Source organism: Euprymna scolopes, chromosome 4, assembly GCF_053919585.1.
Source record: "Euprymna scolopes isolate OS-2025 chromosome 4, ASM5391958v1, whole genome shotgun sequence".
Taxonomy (NCBI): domain Eukaryota; kingdom Metazoa; phylum Mollusca; class Cephalopoda; order Sepiida; family Sepiolidae; genus Euprymna; species Euprymna scolopes.
The window spans coordinates 138,298,136-138,316,218 of NC_136485.1; the positions used below are offsets into that span (position 1 = coordinate 138,298,136).

At 33.8% G+C, this 18,083-nt stretch overlaps 1 protein-coding gene across 1 annotated transcript in view; it reads right to left on the minus strand.

Moving 5' to 3' along the window:
- Window positions 1–18,083, minus strand: part of LOC145269416 (neuronal acetylcholine receptor subunit alpha-5-like) — a 315,989-nt gene that overhangs the window by 14,727 nt on the left and 283,179 nt on the right. The window contains exon 5 of the mRNA XM_080125103.1: window positions 8,433–8,980. Within this exon, the coding sequence (XP_079981229.1) occupies window positions 8,433–8,980 (548 nt within the window). The remainder of the gene's footprint in view (window positions 1–8,432; window positions 8,981–18,083) is intronic.

Genomic DNA, 18,083 nt, shown 5'->3' on the forward strand with positions numbered 1-18,083 from the left:
GTAATGGATAGTGAAAATCTTCTAAGGACCCGTTGAAGTCGGCGCAAACGCGAAGTTCCCCGGACCTTTTCTTTACGTAAACTGCCGGAGCAGCCCACTCACTATATTTAATTTTAGCCAGCATACCGATGCTTTCTAATCTGTCTAGTTCCTGATTTATTTTGTTCAGGGAAGCGAACGGGACATCACGTTTCTTTTTAAACACCGGTTGTGTGCCAGGTTTCAACTTAAAATCTGCGACCATTTTTGTACATCACCCCAGGCCAGGAGTAAATACGTTTGTGATTTTTTTTTTAAAACAAGTTATAAGTTTCTCCGTTTCTGCTGGGCGGGTATCTATTTTCTTGCAGAATGTGGATATATAAATATCCCAGAGACGAAACTCCTCCATGCTGTCAGAACCGAACAGGTTCTCACTATCTTTTAGCACATACAATCTTAGTTTTTTTTTCTGTTTTCCCCCGTAAAGGGACGTTTGTAATTAATTCACCTTCAAAATGATTTTTGTACCATTAACGACCGTCACCGTTCTGTTAGTTTTTAACATAGTCGGCTTTCGTAATATTTTCTACGTTTTGAGATTTATTATTGAAAGATCCGATCCACTGTCTAATTGGAATTTAATAGCCTTGCCGAAAATGTTAACCGTTACATATTTGCGTAGATTTTCATCTACGACGTCCTTAGTTCTGGTTTGACATACACGGCTTCTATTCTGAGTTTTCCTACAGTGCGAACTTTTATGACCGATCTTATTGCATAAATGGCATGTTTTTGTTAAAAATGGGCAATCCCTTACCCAATGTATTCCACCACATCTGAAACAAGCGCTCAGTGCTTTTAGTTTTTCTGAGTTTCGGTGGTTAGTGTCTGTGTGCCATTTTGACGGGTTTTTCTTAGTTACTTTTTTATATTCGCGATGCCTGTTTCGATATTTCTTGCATCTTTTTTTTTTTAATAATTTCTACTTTTTGACAATCCTCAGTCAATTTTTGAAGTGTTAATCTCGGTTCATTTTCTAATTTTGTAAGGACTCTGCGCCTGATTTCCACACAAGACATTTAAAATTGTCTGCTGTTAGTTCAGACAACTTAAAGTCATCACAGTGTTCGTTCACTACAGCTGCGTGACAAAATCGTCATTATTGTCTTTTACCACATTCAAACATCTCCAACGCTTATGGAAAAGAAACGTTTTCGGCAAGAAAAGTTCTGTTAACAAATTTACTGTTTCATTGAATGATAAATCTGCTGTTTTCCGAGACAAAATGCAATCCACGAATTTATCCTGTTCAGCCGTTTCCAATTTTCGTAGTAGAAATCTGGTTTTCTTTTGATCAGACCAGTTGCTGCAGTCAATATTAAAAAAAAAATCTTCATAACGCCGAAAATACGCTGCGAAAGATTTTTCTTATTCCTCGTATTTAAAATTGTCTATCGCGGTCCATATTGCATTCTGAGAAAATGCTGAATTGCTTTCTGCGTTCGCATTATTCTTAACAATTTCTGTAAGTAATTCTTCTGTTCGTAATTGACGTTCGGCTAACTGTTTTAGAACTTCCTTTTGCTGTTCCTCGGTTCGTATTTGACATTCCGCTGTTTTTGCAATTCCTTTTGCTGTTCCTCGAATCGTGTTTGACGTTCAGTCCAGTGTTTTTCGGATTGTGACTGACGCTTTGCGGTCAAATGTTTCAATGCTACTTTCAATTTGTCCATTTTGCTTTGTCAGCATTAGCAATTTCAAAACGTTCGCAAAATCCGGTAATAAATGCGTGAATAAGAATGATTCTTTCAAAAGCTCATATTTCGACCGATCCTTCGGTCTTCCTCAGTGAAATAATGCAATTCGGATATATATATATATATATATATATATATATATATATATATATATATATATATATATATATGATCGCAGCAAATTTGCTGTCGAATATTGCTATTGCTTAATATAGTGTTAGAAAATTAAGGCATACATAAAATTAAATATATATATATTATATATATACACACATATATATACACACACGCACACACACGCACACACACACACACACACACACACATATATATATATATATATATATATATATATATATAGTTATCCAAAAACAAACTGCTTCGCTGTATCATAGCTCTTCAGTGTTACTAGATTACCTCAAGAAAGGATTGAAACATATATAAATATATATATGCTACGGCATCAGTAGAGGTGTAGATTGTCAGCTCGACGGTTGAGTTTCGATCCCGACTTGAAGCACTTGCTTATCTAGCCGCACTGATGAACTCTAAATGTGGATGAACCATATGTACGCATGTTTTATATAACAGCTTTAACATTTTAGTTGAGAATTTTCAAGAATTTGTTTATCGTTCAATATTTTGTAAATTTTTCGATTTTGTATTTTCCAATTAATTAGCGATGATCAATAAATCGATTTCCAAGTGTGAAACTTTGGAATGCTCTTTGTTGCTCTTTTGATAAATTGAAGATTCACTGGAAATGGAGTTGAATAAAATTTAACTGTTTATTATATCGATTGATTTTCGATCTGTTTTTTTTTGTTTTTATTTTTGGCTTCGCTTTTCACACCGATTCACACGTACAATGATGAAGAGAAATTAAATGTATTCTAATTCCCATTTTCCTCTATACATTATTGTCTATTTTGGAACGCGTTTCAAACAAAGATTAAATTGCGGTCACAAGCTAAGATGAATTACTCGATTTGTGTACGTGCGTAAGTAGTTGTTGCTGTGCAAATTCAAGTGAAGCTCAATTGTATTGAATTTCAAATCATCCAAACCTGGTTTAGTTCATGCTGTGGCCCTAGAAAGGGTCATAAAGAAAGGCTCGAACAATGGCTTTAGGTAGAAAAGAATATATTTTACAAAGAAGGTGCATACAAAGAAAAAGTTGTCGGCAGTTCCCAACTGTTAGTTAGGCAGTCTGTAGTCCCGTGTTCGGCCGCAGTAATTCCCTACGAAAGTATTAAGCTCAGGGTTTTTATAATGATACTATTGCCTTTTCCTTTTTGGATTGATAGTTAAATGCTCCGTATATTTCCCTTTCCTTCTCAATCGGGGATATGCTGGGGTCGCTTAGGGTGGTTTGATGTCGAAAGTGTTATATATCTTCTAAATTTTTTTTTCTTCGAAAGGTGCAGAGTTAGGATAATCCAACAGACGCTTACTTATTTGGTTAACGTGTATTTTATGCATGAATTTAGGACCTTGAATGGTGTACACCATATTTCTGATTTTGTTTTGTTTATTTTGCCCAGTTCACAGAAAGATGTGTTACATTTATAAGTTTTGTAGAAAACTTATACTCCTCGGTCACGGCGAACTAATCGCATATATGTGAAAGGCAACCAAATAAAAACTGTTTGACATTTCTGACTTAAACGTGATGTGTTATACTATAAAGATCTGAGTCACTAAGTGCTGAGAGGGGGGTCTGTAGAAAGATAGGAAGTGTCTTACAATATAGAAAGAGATGTGAAATAGCAAACAATGAATCTGTAGGTATTTTTAGATCGAGCATTTTAGATTTGACAATGACAATAGAAACCTACAGAACAGATAACAAAGGGGACCAACAACACTTGGGAGTATTAATGTGATGCTGTGTTCCCATGGAAAATCGCCAGCGAGAAAATGACGATCCAGTAATTAGAAGAATAGTTAAACGAAAAATCCCCGGCACACGACGTTGGGGGTCGGCGGTCCGTCGAGGCTACACACGTGTGGTCACAGATGGACAAATCAGCTTTTTTTTCACTAGCGTTCACCCCTAACAAGGTATATCGGCACTTTTTGGAACTATGCATAGGAAAGATTAACAAGATTTTGGTTTATGTTACATTTAAACTTCTAGGAAGCAGGTAGCAGGAAGGGAATTCCAAAGTCTAGCTGTTCGAGAGAAAATACTATTAGAGTAGAAAACTTTCTGGAATTTAGTGACATTAATAGTGAAGGGGTGAGATTTTATTGCATTGCTAAGCGGGGTTTTCCGGAATATGTAAGTCGAGGGGGGACAAGTGAAACGAGTTCATCAGAGCACATTCCATTAAAATATTTGTAAAGCAAGCACAGAGAAGCAACATTGCGGCGATAGGACAGAGTTTGGAGCTTAATTGACAAAGTAGGATCTATTAAATTGAAAACTCTTTTTTGGACCTTATCTAAGAGGGAGAGGCTAGTGGTAGATGCACCAACCAAGATGTGGCAACAATACTCCATGAATGGGCGATTAATGGCTTTGTAGACGTACAGGGTACTCTCAGGTGTGAGTAGTCTTCTAGCTCGATAAAGGGAACCCACCTTCTTTGCAGCAGCCTTCGTAATGTCCTCAATGTATTTGTTCCAGTTCATATTGCTTGTGAATGTTAGACCGAGAGAATATATATATATATATATATATATATATATATATATATATATATATATATATATATATATATATATATATATTGTGCATAGAAAGTTGTTAGATGAAACAAGTTATTGGTACCGTCGGTTTCAAGCCCGATAATTAGGACCGTTTAAGATATACTTATCAAGCTCTCTTCAGCCAATATTCGGATATTGGCTGAAGAGAGCTATCTTAAACGGTCCTAATTATCGGGCTTGAAACCGATGATACCAATGACTTGTCTCATTTAACAACTTTCTGTGCACAAAATATAAATACGCTCTTATATTTCGGATTTTCCTTTTAATTGAGCACTCTGCTGAATTTCTTTTTCCAAAAAAAGTAATCATATATATATACTAGCAAAAGTACCCGTCGCTAACTGGGTTCAAAAACAGCCTACAGAAAATGGACTCTGATTTATGAAAGTATGATAGGTTATGAAAACGAAGGGTTGTAAAGAGATAGCTTCGAATTTGGGGGTATCAAAACCAAAGCAAAATATGATGAAAGTAAAAATAAAATAGATAAACCCCATAATTTATTATACCCTACCTATTCACACTGAAACACTTATCACAATATTCTGTGGATCTATATTAAAAAAAAACCTTGTTAAACTTTGTGACACATTTCCATTCTATGGAGGTCAGGCGCGAACGAACACTCCATAATTTTATTATACCATATTTCTTCAAACTGAAACATAATTATCAAAGTATACATACGCAGATAGATATGAAAAGTCATTATTAAAGTATGTGGCTATTTCCATTCTATAGAGACCAAGCGCGAACGCTGACCCCACAATTTTATCATACCATCCCTATTTAAGTTAAAACATACTTACCAAAGTATTATTATCTACATCCATATCAAAAACACTTGTAAACGTTGTTTTTTAATTTTTTTATTTTTTATTTCCATACTTTGTGGACCAGGCGCGTCCGCAGACCCCACAATTTTAATGAACCACCGTTCTGCCAGATCATACATACCCATTCCTGTGTCTCGATACATCTTCTATAATTATATGTGATCAGTTTTCTATAATAGTCAACCATATAGGAGCCTATTCGTGACCAGACACACACACACATACAGACGTTCAGCTTTATATTATATATATATATATATATATATATATATATATATATATATATATATATATATATATATATATGTATATATATATATATATATATATATATACAGTAGAACCCCGGGATACGGTATTAAAAATTAGTAACAAAATACTGTACATTATATAATACACATACATATAAGCAAATAACATTATGAATAACACAGTAAGATTGGGCAAATACCGTAACCAGGCGCCGGAAAAAAACATCGTATTTCATATTGTGACCTGAAAAAAAAAACCTATCTTAAGGACACTGTACCCCGGGGTTCTACTCTCTATACATATTCTTTTCCCAAGTAGTCTGATAGGAAAAGGATAGGAAAGGAGTGTTGTTTGGTATCATTTATTCATTGTTGCGTTATGTATTATTGTTTTTAATTATATCATTTATTTAATCATGTTATTTGTTTTCTATATTCATTTATTATTTATCAACTACACACCATTTTCTGCCATGTTAATATAGTTAGTTTACAAAAATTGAATATGCAGAATACACATTACTAAGGCAGTAAGTTTTAAGATGGAAATTTCAGAGTTTAAAACTCACGAAAGCCTAATATTAAAATAAATTAACAGATAAAAATTAAAAAAGAAAAAAAATTACATGAATAATTTAAAAAAAAAATCTATTGTGATTTTTTTATGGATAAACAACCGAAGACTAGATATAAAGTTACGATTTCATGCAAGTATTTTAGTGACACATCGACAAACCCGATAAACAGCAAAATCTCACCCCAGACTGTAAAAAATCCTAGATGCCATAAAGCCTTCTACTCGAATAGATTTTCCCTCGAACTGCTGGACTTTGGAATTCCCTTCCGGGTCCCTGCTTCCCTTACTATACTAACATGCAGAAATTCAAATGTAATGTGAACAGACATCTCGCTGCCCAATTCCATGAATATTATCTTTTCAAATCTGGTCCCAAATAGTAGTCCCTTACGACTAAGTGGCTCTGTGCCTTGTTTGGTGTGAAATGACATTAAAAAATACGAATAGCTTATTTTTTCCACAAAATTTCACAAATATTTTTATACATAGTAATTATAATGGGATAAAACCTAGGGATATTGACATTCTCGGGTACCCTATTAACAAAGAAAAGAAATAAACTGGTTTTCATAAACATCTATGAACTGCTGTTTTTTATTAGTTTTTTTTCCACATAACCTTTGTAATTTTACGTTATTTATTTATTTATTTTTTTGCAAATGTTTAGCAGTCTAGCGTGTATTATTTGTGTTTTGTATGGTAGTTTTTCTTTACGGCATATTAATCCTTTTCGGGTTATATAATGTCGAATCGACTAATTTTAGAAAACCTTTTTTATTTTTCAAGTTCTTAATAACTTCAAATATTCATTCATGGTGTTTTACTTCACGGCATATCAGCCCTTTTCGTATTATTTAATGAATTCCGTAATTTTGGAAAAATGTCTTACACTTTAAGTTTTTTTTTATCTTGAAATATTTATTCCTGATATTGCCTTTGGTTATTTTCTAGATGAGAATTGTTGTTTTTGGTTTGAGCTTTGCAGATCATGATTGAAATTTTTGCAGAGAAAAATGAAAACCAACAATAACATCAGTGTTTTTGCATTTTAGGTCAGGAACCCGGTATCTTTAGGCAGCCTGATCTGGTAAGAATAGGTGCTGTTTGTGATTTCACATTGGTAAATATGTTTTTTTTTTATTATTCGTGAGTGAAATTCCTCACTGCTTAATCTGTGCAACACACACACACACACACACACACACACACACACACACACACACACACACACACATATTGAAGCTTAGCAAAACGACTTTTGATGAACTAAACTAAAAATTTAGCTTACGGGTTAATTTAGGGGCAGTTTAGGTTAGTTTACGCTTAGGTTACATTTAGAGTAAAAACAAAAGAACAGTTCTATTCAAATTCTGTAGGAATACAAGGAAATTACATTGATAAAATTTCGAAGATGATTGACCTCCGTTATGGAAGAGGCCGTCTTCTGTTTTATGTTTATACTAGCAGTTCAGTCCGGCTTTGGTCGGGACTTATGTACTATTCATAACTTTATGTGTATATGTATACATATATTAAAAAGTTTGACTAATGTCCAGGAAACCTACATCTAAAATTTCAAGTGTTTACACCCAAAATTGGCGGAGGAGTTTGGTAGAGCCTGCAAAGGTCAACTCTGTCAACTTTGACCTCTTGTCAGACAAATATTCGCCCAAAAACTGATTAAAAAGCTTGCTGCATGTCTGAATACCCTTCATATAAAATTTCAAATTTTTAGAGCCAAAATTGGCTGAATAGTTTTCTAGAGACCACAAAGGTCAAATCTTTTGAACTTTGACCCCTTGGCAGTCAAATTTTCGACCAAAAATCGATTAAAAAGCTTGTCCTATGTCTGAATACAGTTTATGTAAAATTTCAAATGTTTAGACCAAAAATTGGCCGAGTAATTTGTTAGAGACGACAGAGGAGACATTTTTTTTTAACTTTGACCCTAATTTTGACTCCTTAACATTTATTGTTTTAGGCTCAAATCAAATTAAAAAGTTTGGTCTATGTCCAAGTTACCTACATCTAAAATTTCAAGTGTTTAGATCGAAAATTGGCGGAGGAGTTTGGTAGAGTTTTTAAAGGTCAAATCGTTGAACTTCGACCCCTTGACAGACAAATTCCTGGCCGAAAACGAATTAAAAAATCTCGAGTCTGTAGACTGACAATTGACAGAGTAGTTTGGTAGGGAAATGTACACACATAGACACACACAGACAGACAATTTCACTTTTATAGATAGATAGATTACTTATTACGGAGTACTCTTTGCTAGTAAGTAAATAAAAGAAAACGTTAAGTTACTTACCTAGAATTGGAGTAGCGTTGGAATCTGGAGTGTTTTCTGCAACTAATAATTCGAGTACGTAGAGGGTGAGAAAGACGGTCAGACCGATAGCTATCTTCTCTCCGCAGTGGCAAGGTAGTAGAAACGATGATAGCGTCATAACGCAAAGCATAAGTGTTGGAGCGATCACGATATAGTCGTAGTAGAGAGACTTCCGGTCGATCTGTACTGTGAAGTGGATCATAGGGTGCCAACCGTCGCCGGGGCAACAGTCGCTGTCGGCCTCAACTCTCGACAGGCTGACATTGAGAAGCACAAATTCACTGTTCTCCACGTATTTCGAGAGATCTGGCTCGCTTGGTTGCGTGAATAGGTTTAGTTGTTCACCGTCGTACACCCACGATCCGAAGCGCACTGTACATTCTTGGCGATCGTAAGGAAAGTACGTGACGTCTACGGAACATGAGGACTTGATCATCAGCGGTACCATCCACCTGACCCTGCCGGTTGGTTTGATCATTATTTTACTCCCAGTCACATTCACATAGCCAGCATTGTTCTCAGACGCCCTAAAAGAAGTAAACAGAAAGATGACAGGTCAGTTACATTTTATTTCAGTTTATCAAAGTTCATTATCATCAAGCAAGTTAATGAAGTCGATAATGTCTGCGAATATGAACATTGTTTTTACAAATCAAGTCATCACTTTTCAAGGCCCGGAGGCCACTCGAGGATAAGGGTTAATGAGTGTACAGTAAGTAGTCAATGGGTCAATATCGTAGTAATCGTTAGTAGTGGAAATTTGGTAAATTGGATTACTTAAGGGGAACGCCTAATCAAGAATTTGTTTACGTTGGACTTGAAGACAACCATATTGTAGTCAGCTGAAAAGCAGGCAAACGGAAGAGAGTTCCAAAGGCGTGCAGTTCTAAGAAAGAATCTTTTTTCATGGAATCTACGTTTAGGTTTCGGCACATATACTTTATCAACAAAGAGAAGAAATAAACTGGGTTTTATGTAATTGCTTTCTGAACTGCTGCTTTTTTTAATTAGTTTTTTTCTACATAACCTTTACAACTAAATTTTTTTTTTCAAATGTTTAGCAGTTTAGAATATATTATTTTTATACATACTAGTTATAACGCAATAAAGCCTAGGGATATTGACATACTCAAGTAGAGAAGAAATAAACTGGTTTCATAAACTTTTATGAACTGCTGTTTTTTATTATTTTCTTTCCACGCAACCTTTGCAATTCTACATTATTCTTTTTCCAAATGTTTAGCAGTTTAGCGTATAGTATTAATGGTTTCTTTAGGAGTTTTTCTTTACGGCATATCAATCCTGTCAGATTATATAATGTTGAATCGACTAAAAAAAAATTATGTCTCAAGTTCTTAATAACTTCAAATATTCATTTATAGTGTTTAGTTTGGTTGTTTTGCTTTACGGCATATCAGCCCTTTTCGAGTTATTTGATGCCGAATTCAGTAATTTTGAAGAAGAAATCTTTAAATTATTTATATCTTCACGATATTTTCATAATAGAGAGACTTCCGGTCGATCTGTACGCCTAAGGTCTTTTGTAGAAGAACCCACGTTAAAAACAAAACAAAAAAGCTTTGCGATATTTTATTGTTGTGTCTGTATCAATAACAACACGAACGCAGAAAGTAAAGGTAAAACAAATATATGAAGACGAAAATATAATACATATTTACAAAGGTGCAGTTGTACAGCAGTTGGAAGATTATCCGGCAGAGGGCGTGTTAAAGTCTTTCATGGAGCAACCGGTACATGCGTCTTGCCTATCCGGCGTTCGAACACAGCTCCCCGGTCTTGCTGACTTGATACCTTTATTTATATCTTGTTCACCCACGTATGCTAATTAGTGGGCGTCTCCACAACATTTATGAAATTCTAGAAGCCACGGGAACATAAAAGAATACGAAATAACATAAATTCCATGCAATAGCCTGAATAATCCTCACGAGGATGAAACGTGGTAAATTCTGTGCAGCTTAATTTCCATATATATTTTCAAAACTGAATACCTAGCTCTACTTATGTATTGACCAATGTTGACGAATACATAGCATTTTATATAGATGTAGACACTAATGTTTCACGCTTTTGCAATCATCAGTGAAGGGATTGAAAATTCTTGCAGGTCATGAGATTCGAACCCAGCCAAGAAGTCATTTTGCGGTAATCTCCAAAAATACCGCTAGGGCTTACAAAATGACCGCCAGAAGAGTCAACAAAAAACTGCGAATAAAATATATAAAACTCGTAATTTCTGTTTTTAAAGTGGGTTGTCAATTTTCTTTATGAAATATACTTCCAAAATAAACTATTACAGACATTTTTGTAAACATTGTTTTTAAAACATAAAAAATAATACTTCTATTATGTTTTAAACGACTGTAATAGTTTATTTTGGAAGTATATTTCATAAAGAAAATTGACAACCCACTTTAAAAACAGAAATTACGAGTTTTATATATTTTATTCGCAGTTTTTTGTTGACTCTTCTGGCGGCCATGTTGTAAGCCCTAACGGTATTTTTGGAGATTACCCATTTTGCCTCTATTTGCTAAGCCTTTACCCCAGGACCACCAAACAATTGGTACGGGAATTAAGAAATATTAGACGCTGAATTCGGGCGAATACATTAGGTAATCTGGAGTGTTCGAACGAGCAGAATCGTAAACATTGCATAAACACTATATATTAGATAGTTCTTGCGGAATTTTTAATTTTGATTTCAAATGATGTATTTTCAAATAAGTTTTCGTTATAATTATTTATATATCATTTGAAAGAGCGTTTGTCACTATATCTAATCATTTAAATTACAATCGCTTTAAAACAATCGTGTTCTTTCCAGAACGTTGAATACAAAATGGAAAAAAAAGCAAATTCGCACAATATTCATATTTCAATTCAAGCTAGGGCAAAAAGCTACTAAAACATATAGTCTGTCTTTCTAATAGATTTTTAAAAGAATTTTTACAGGGAAATATTTTACGTTATACCGGCCAAAGAAGATAATAAAATCTCAGCAGATCATTTCTTAAAAAACAAACAAACAAACAAACAAACAAACAAACAGATTTATTGACACCTGGAGCTATAGCTCAGTGGTAGAGCACTCTACTACAGATCTAATGATCTCCTGTTCAATCCCGGGTGTATCTCACCATTTTATTTTAATTTTTTCTTATTAATGAGTTCAATTTACGATAAAAGAAGAGGTACCATTTGAAATCACCGCAAATAATTCCTTCGTTTGCATATCTTAAAATGAAACATTAATCAGAAGTGACTTTTCCAGGGTATTCATCGTCAAACATAAATATCAAGTGACGTGATATTGTAAACAAACACGGATGGAATTTGATGAACGATATTATCATTATTATGTTTTTATTAATTTTAATTTTAATTTTTTGCGAATTAGTCCACCGGGCAAACTATTCCTCGTAATATATGATACTTAATAGAGGATTGATTCTATAATAATACACACGCAATCTGCATAAATTAAAATATGTTTAAGCGTTTTGTACGACCAGGTAACCAGCTAGTTGATAGATAAATAGATTATTAGTAGACTAGATAGGGTATCACTAAGATAGATAGAGATAGAGGTAGATATATGTATTAGTAAATAAACATACAGACATCAACTGGATTTGTACTTATGTTATATAGTTGTGGAATATGAGAAATTATCTAACAACACAGACGGAATTCGATCTGTCGATTTATCTCTATATCTATGTGTATCTATCGATCTAGCTATCTCGATCTTGTTATCTATCTAAGTGGCGAGGTAAATAAAAGATGAGATGTGAAGCTATGTTTTGATAAAAGTTGTCAAAACATGTTGAGGTGTAAATTGGACAAGCTGAACCGGAAGCTCTAAAAATAGCTGACCGGAAGGACGTTTTGTTGTCACGTGTTCAGGTTGGCTAGACATAGAGTTGAGTTGGAATTTGTACGTTGAGAAGAGCGGATAGGCCCACGGTTGTTTCCCCTTCCCCCTTCTGAAGGAACTGACATGTCCCAAAATTGAAGACTAGAACTTCTGCGATCGACACCTAGAAAGTGAATAAAAACTACATAAAACCAACCATCGTTTTGGAGTCGTCCATAGGTTCTAGCTTCCCTCCAAGAACAGATGAATTTTATAGGTGGACCAGAAGCCCAACGACGCAGTTGGAACGTTGATGAGGTATGTCGAAATACATGTATGTGTTCATGCTATGTAAATAGACTGCAACACGATTACTTAGGGTTCAGACAGTGAAGAAGCCACTATAAACATTCAGTTACACGACACACAATAACACGACATATATATATATATATATATATATATATATATATATATATATGAACACCACCACACAACGTAACACTTATTATGCAGTTTAATTATATTTGAATAAATGCACATTTATTTTTATTATGTTTATTTTATTAAATTATGTGTGAAAAAACAACAACATACTTTTAGCTATGTTAAGTAAGCACTTATTTTCTTTTTCATTTATTAAAATACTGATTAATTTTCTGTTTCATTTAATATATTTTAATTCATTATATGTTTAATTAGATGTTTTACTTTCAGTATTAATTATGCATGTAAATATTTTTTCCTAAATAAGAATATATATATATATATATATATATATATATATATATATATATATTTCTCTGAATAAACATTTCAATGAAAATGAAAATAATTAGTTTCTGGATATTCTTATGTGCCGACCTACGTTTTCATCGGAGTATTCCAATTAAGTAACACGAGTTTTAAAACCGGAAGTCGCTCCGGTTTATAAATACACAAAACGCTTCTCATCAACTTTATCATTTGCTTTACTTCTTTCTTGGAATAGTGTAACTGTTGTGTCAGTGTTATTGTTTTAATTACTCTCGCTTGTAATTACTAATCTAGGCTTTAGGCCTTTTCGCCAGTAATAATGTTGTTTTTCCTGCTTTAACTAAACAACTATTGATTTTTGTTTTAGCCTAATGACTATCTAGACTCGATCACTTTATTAGGAATAACGCGGCGAAGAAGCAAAGAGAAATGTGTATACACGAAACAAGAACAAAATCGAAGAAAAAAAAAACGTCAGGCAATACTAACATCCAAGCAAGTACTTGAGGCAAATGCATAAAAATAGTTTAACTGATAGATTATATGCATGTCTCAAGCTGAAACCAATTATCTCAAAGGGGGATAACTCTTGTTTCAGCACATTGAAAGATCGATTCAGTTTCATCACACAGCTTCATACACACTTGCAAGAATCAAGGATAAGAAAAATCGAAACTAAACGAAAAAATAAAAAGCGATCAAAGCAAAGAATCCTTTCAAGGGAAAGGAAAACTGGAGGAAATTATAAGATAACTAAGAAAAAGTAAATCAGAAAAGAATAAAAGGAAAACCGAAGGGAGAAATTTGCAAGATAAAGATTAAAAAATGTCGGAAAAAATGGTGAACACTTGAAAGAGAAGTCAGATCAATGGCGATGAAAAACCGAAATTCCAAACAAAAGAAAATAAAGGAGGAGTTACACGGAAATCGTTGACAAGATCGGAATCAATGAGGAAAGCCTAACGGAAGGACACATGAGCCGTTTATTTGGGACGAATAGTGGAAAAGCAACGCTATAATAATAATAATAATAATAATAATAATAATAATAATAATAATAATAATAGTAATAATAATAATAATAATGGACAACACATAACAGAAATTAACATACAAAGAGACATCTTCCAAGAAGATTCACCATCACCATTGCTGTTTATAATAGCAATACTTATAAAGTGCCAAGCTGGATACAAGTTCTCTAACACAGAGGAAAAAATGAACCACCTAATGTACATGGACGATTTGAAACTTTTTGCAAGGACCGAAAAAGAACTAGAGACACTGCTGAACACTACCATGATCTTCAGCCAGGATATTCAAACTGAGTTTGGTATGGAAAAGTGCTACTCTTTTTCTTTTCACATAGAGTCACTTATTTTCTTTTCACATAGAGTTGGTCAACCTCATTCTTTGGGCGTAGTGCATTGTGCATGTTCATGAGTTTCCTGGTCTTCTGATCGAGGTGTCTCAGTTCTTCTTTGGTCCATCCTATGAATGGTCCTGAGTATCTTATTAGTCGTACTGCCCATATATTGATACCTTTTATTAGGTTTCTGCTATATAATTTAGTTTCTAGAAGTTTTCTTGTTCTCTTGAGGTATTCCTTTCCAATTTTCTCTTTCATTTGTGCGGCTTTGATGGTGTCTGTTTCCAGAGCTATTTTATTATTATTATTATTATTATTATTATTATTATTATTATTATTATTATTATTATCTATATATTCATAAGATAGCGTGTGTGTTATTTATTTTGTGTGTTATGCTTACATCCGAGTGACTGTCGTTTAATTGTTATGGACTTCCATTTCTTATAATAAATAATTTTACCAAGAATTCTCCATAAGTTTTGGTTTCAGATTCGGTTATAGCCGAAGGAACTCAAGTTATATATATATATATATATATATATATATATATATATATATATATATATATATATATATATATATATATATATATAGTAATTTATAAAATATATATGGCGATTAAGCTACACTGAATATTCGGCGTTTCATCCACTCTAGGATTCCTCAGGCTTATGCGCGAATTCTGTGGTTGTTTATCGTTTTTATATGGTCCTCTTCTGTTGAGGATTTAGTTAGCCCATCAACTTTCTAGTATCCACCGCGCCCCTTCCTATCAGCCAATGGTCATGCATTTTATCGGACAAGGATCTGTTTTAAAATTAGGTTAGTTTTTTAATTTTTTTATTGATAGTTTATATATTAATATATATATGTGTACATACATATATGCACATATATATACACATATATATGCATACATATATGTGTGATCGTTTATGCATATTCATGTTTATTTAATTTATTTATTTGTTTATTTTCTATTGTTTTTGTTAGTTTTAAAACTATTTTGTGTCTGTATCCTAGAGTAAATTTTATTTTGTGAACACAGTTATTTGCTATTTCTCTTCTACAGTTTAATAGATGTTGGGGTTCTTTAAAGTTCAGGATAGCAAATTTTTCATGAAGGCGAATGTCCGCTTTCTTTGAGTTCCCAGTATTTATTCACTAGTGTTGTTTTTATACGGTGTTTTTATTGTTTAATGTACTTTTGTGGTCATAGTATCGGGTTTTGAAATCTAAGTTTTTTTATTGTGCATATATGTATGTACATATATATATATATATATATATTTATATTTATATATAAACTAACAATAAAACCCACTAACCTAGTTTTAAAACAGATCCTTTGTCCGATAAAATGTATGCCCATTGGCTGATAGGAAGGGGCGCGGTGGATACTAGAAAGCTGATTGGCTAACTAAATCTTCAATAGAAGAGGACCATATAAAAACGATAAACAACCACAGAATTCGCGCATAAGCCTGAGGAATCATAGAGTGGATGAAACGCCGAATATTCAGTGTATCTTAATCGCCATATATATTTTATAAATTACTAACTAGCTATACCTACGTATTGAGCACTTTTGACGTAAATACTTAAAGTTTACGCATAAATCTATACTTTCGTATATTACTTTTATGTGAGTAAATGAAGAAGTCATATATATATATATATATATATATATATATATCATAACTTTTAGTTTCGATTTCGATTCAAGCTGTTGCACCCAAGTCATATAAATATATTTTTTATTTTGGAAATCGCAACTTTATAATATATAAAAATCGATAAAACATTAACTCTGTAATAATATATAAGAAATCTGCAAGAATTAAAATATCATATTGAAGCGTACTTTACGACCGGGCTACGCCGGGTGTTCATGCTAGCTTTAACAAAAGAGCTATAATGATATTTAATCGTTTTAACAAAAAAGCTACAATAATATCAGAGCGACCCCATTTACGCGAAATATCTACAGAATGCCAACATCAATATATGACATATGAATGAGTCCCCTGTTGAATTTCCACAGGTCTCGCCAATTATTATTATTATTATTATTATTATTATTATTATTATTATTATTAAGAATACAACAACGAAAAAGAAAAGATAAGAGAAAGAACTACTACTACATGTTATTTCAGCTATAAAACGGTCTGTACGATGATCTGCCAGCGTAATGATGTGCTGGAATCGCCAAATGCTTGTTATTAGGGAATCACCGCTTTTCAGGTCCGTAGTCCACTCGAGGACAATGATTAATTATTGTCAGAATAACACCCAGACAACACCGTGATGATCATAATTGTGAAGCTTGGGTAAAAATTTATTGTCTAAGAGGAAGGCTCAGCAAGAACTTGTTTACGTTGGACTTGAAAATAGCCCTGTTATAGTCAGCTGGGAAGTTGCCCCATGGTATTGTGGTCCACAGGCGGGAAGTTCTATGAATTTTCGCTAAGTGTTAGGCAAGGATTGAGAGTAAAGGAAGTTTTTGACAGTGGTTGTAGTAGACGAATGTTTGTTGTGAATGTTTTGTAAAAGGGGACCAATAGATATATGCTCAGTCGAGCACTTGCCATGAAAATAAGGATAGAGCAGAAGTAGACCCGCGATGTCTCTTCTGTGAGAAAGAAGTTGAATGAAGGAGAAAACGGACATTACCCGCTAGATTTCGAAGTCTATTTTGTCACTTGGCAACGCAGAAAAGTGTGTTATGGACAGCTTCATCCCAGATGTGGTAGCATTACTTCATCTTAGGACGTATTTAGCTCTTATGCAGGTAGAGGATTGTTCCAAGGGTGATATACCTTCTGACCGGTAGAATGGTCCAACCATTTTCCAAGAGATTGCAACAGACTTGACGTATCTTCCATCTCAAGTCGGGAGTGAAGGTCAGTCCCAGAAGCTTGTCAAAACAGATTGCTTCCTCAAGACGAAAGGCATTCATTTCAATTTGGGCCAAGTGGGGATGATGGCGCTGGTGGTCAAAAGATAGAAGCTTGGTTTTGAAGACATTAAAATTAACCAATCAGCCTTTTCTCTATGGAATCACGCGGTCGAAATGGAGAGAGAATCAGAAATATCTTGGTCATTGCTGGCTCTTGAAGTGTTGCCGTAGAGGGCAGTGTCGTCTGCATAAATATCGACGAATGGTCTTAGGTTGCGATTTGGGAGATCATTGATTGAAATAAAGAAGAGAGTTGAGATTGGGGTTTACAAGTGTTTCGAATTGTGTATAATGATATACTGAGATCGTTTGGTAAAAATAAAACAAAATACATTAGCTTCGCATGAATGATTTCTAATAACATAATTGTCATTTCTGTCTGAGATGATTTGGGGATACTACATTAAGATCAAAATGTAGTATCTGTTCTTCAGATGCGGCACTTCCATTTCTCGTCCTCTTTCAGTGGAGGAGAAATCCTTCACGACTGAGACGATTTTTATTTTTGTACCTTTTCTCCACGTTAAAAAACGACCCTGGGGAGGCATTGTAAATAGGTACATTTAAGGTTATTTCAACCTACGTCTAAAATAAAGTAATAATTACTCAGAGTTAAAGTCACGAGAAGCAAATAGCTTGTTTGTAACAATGTAGTTATGT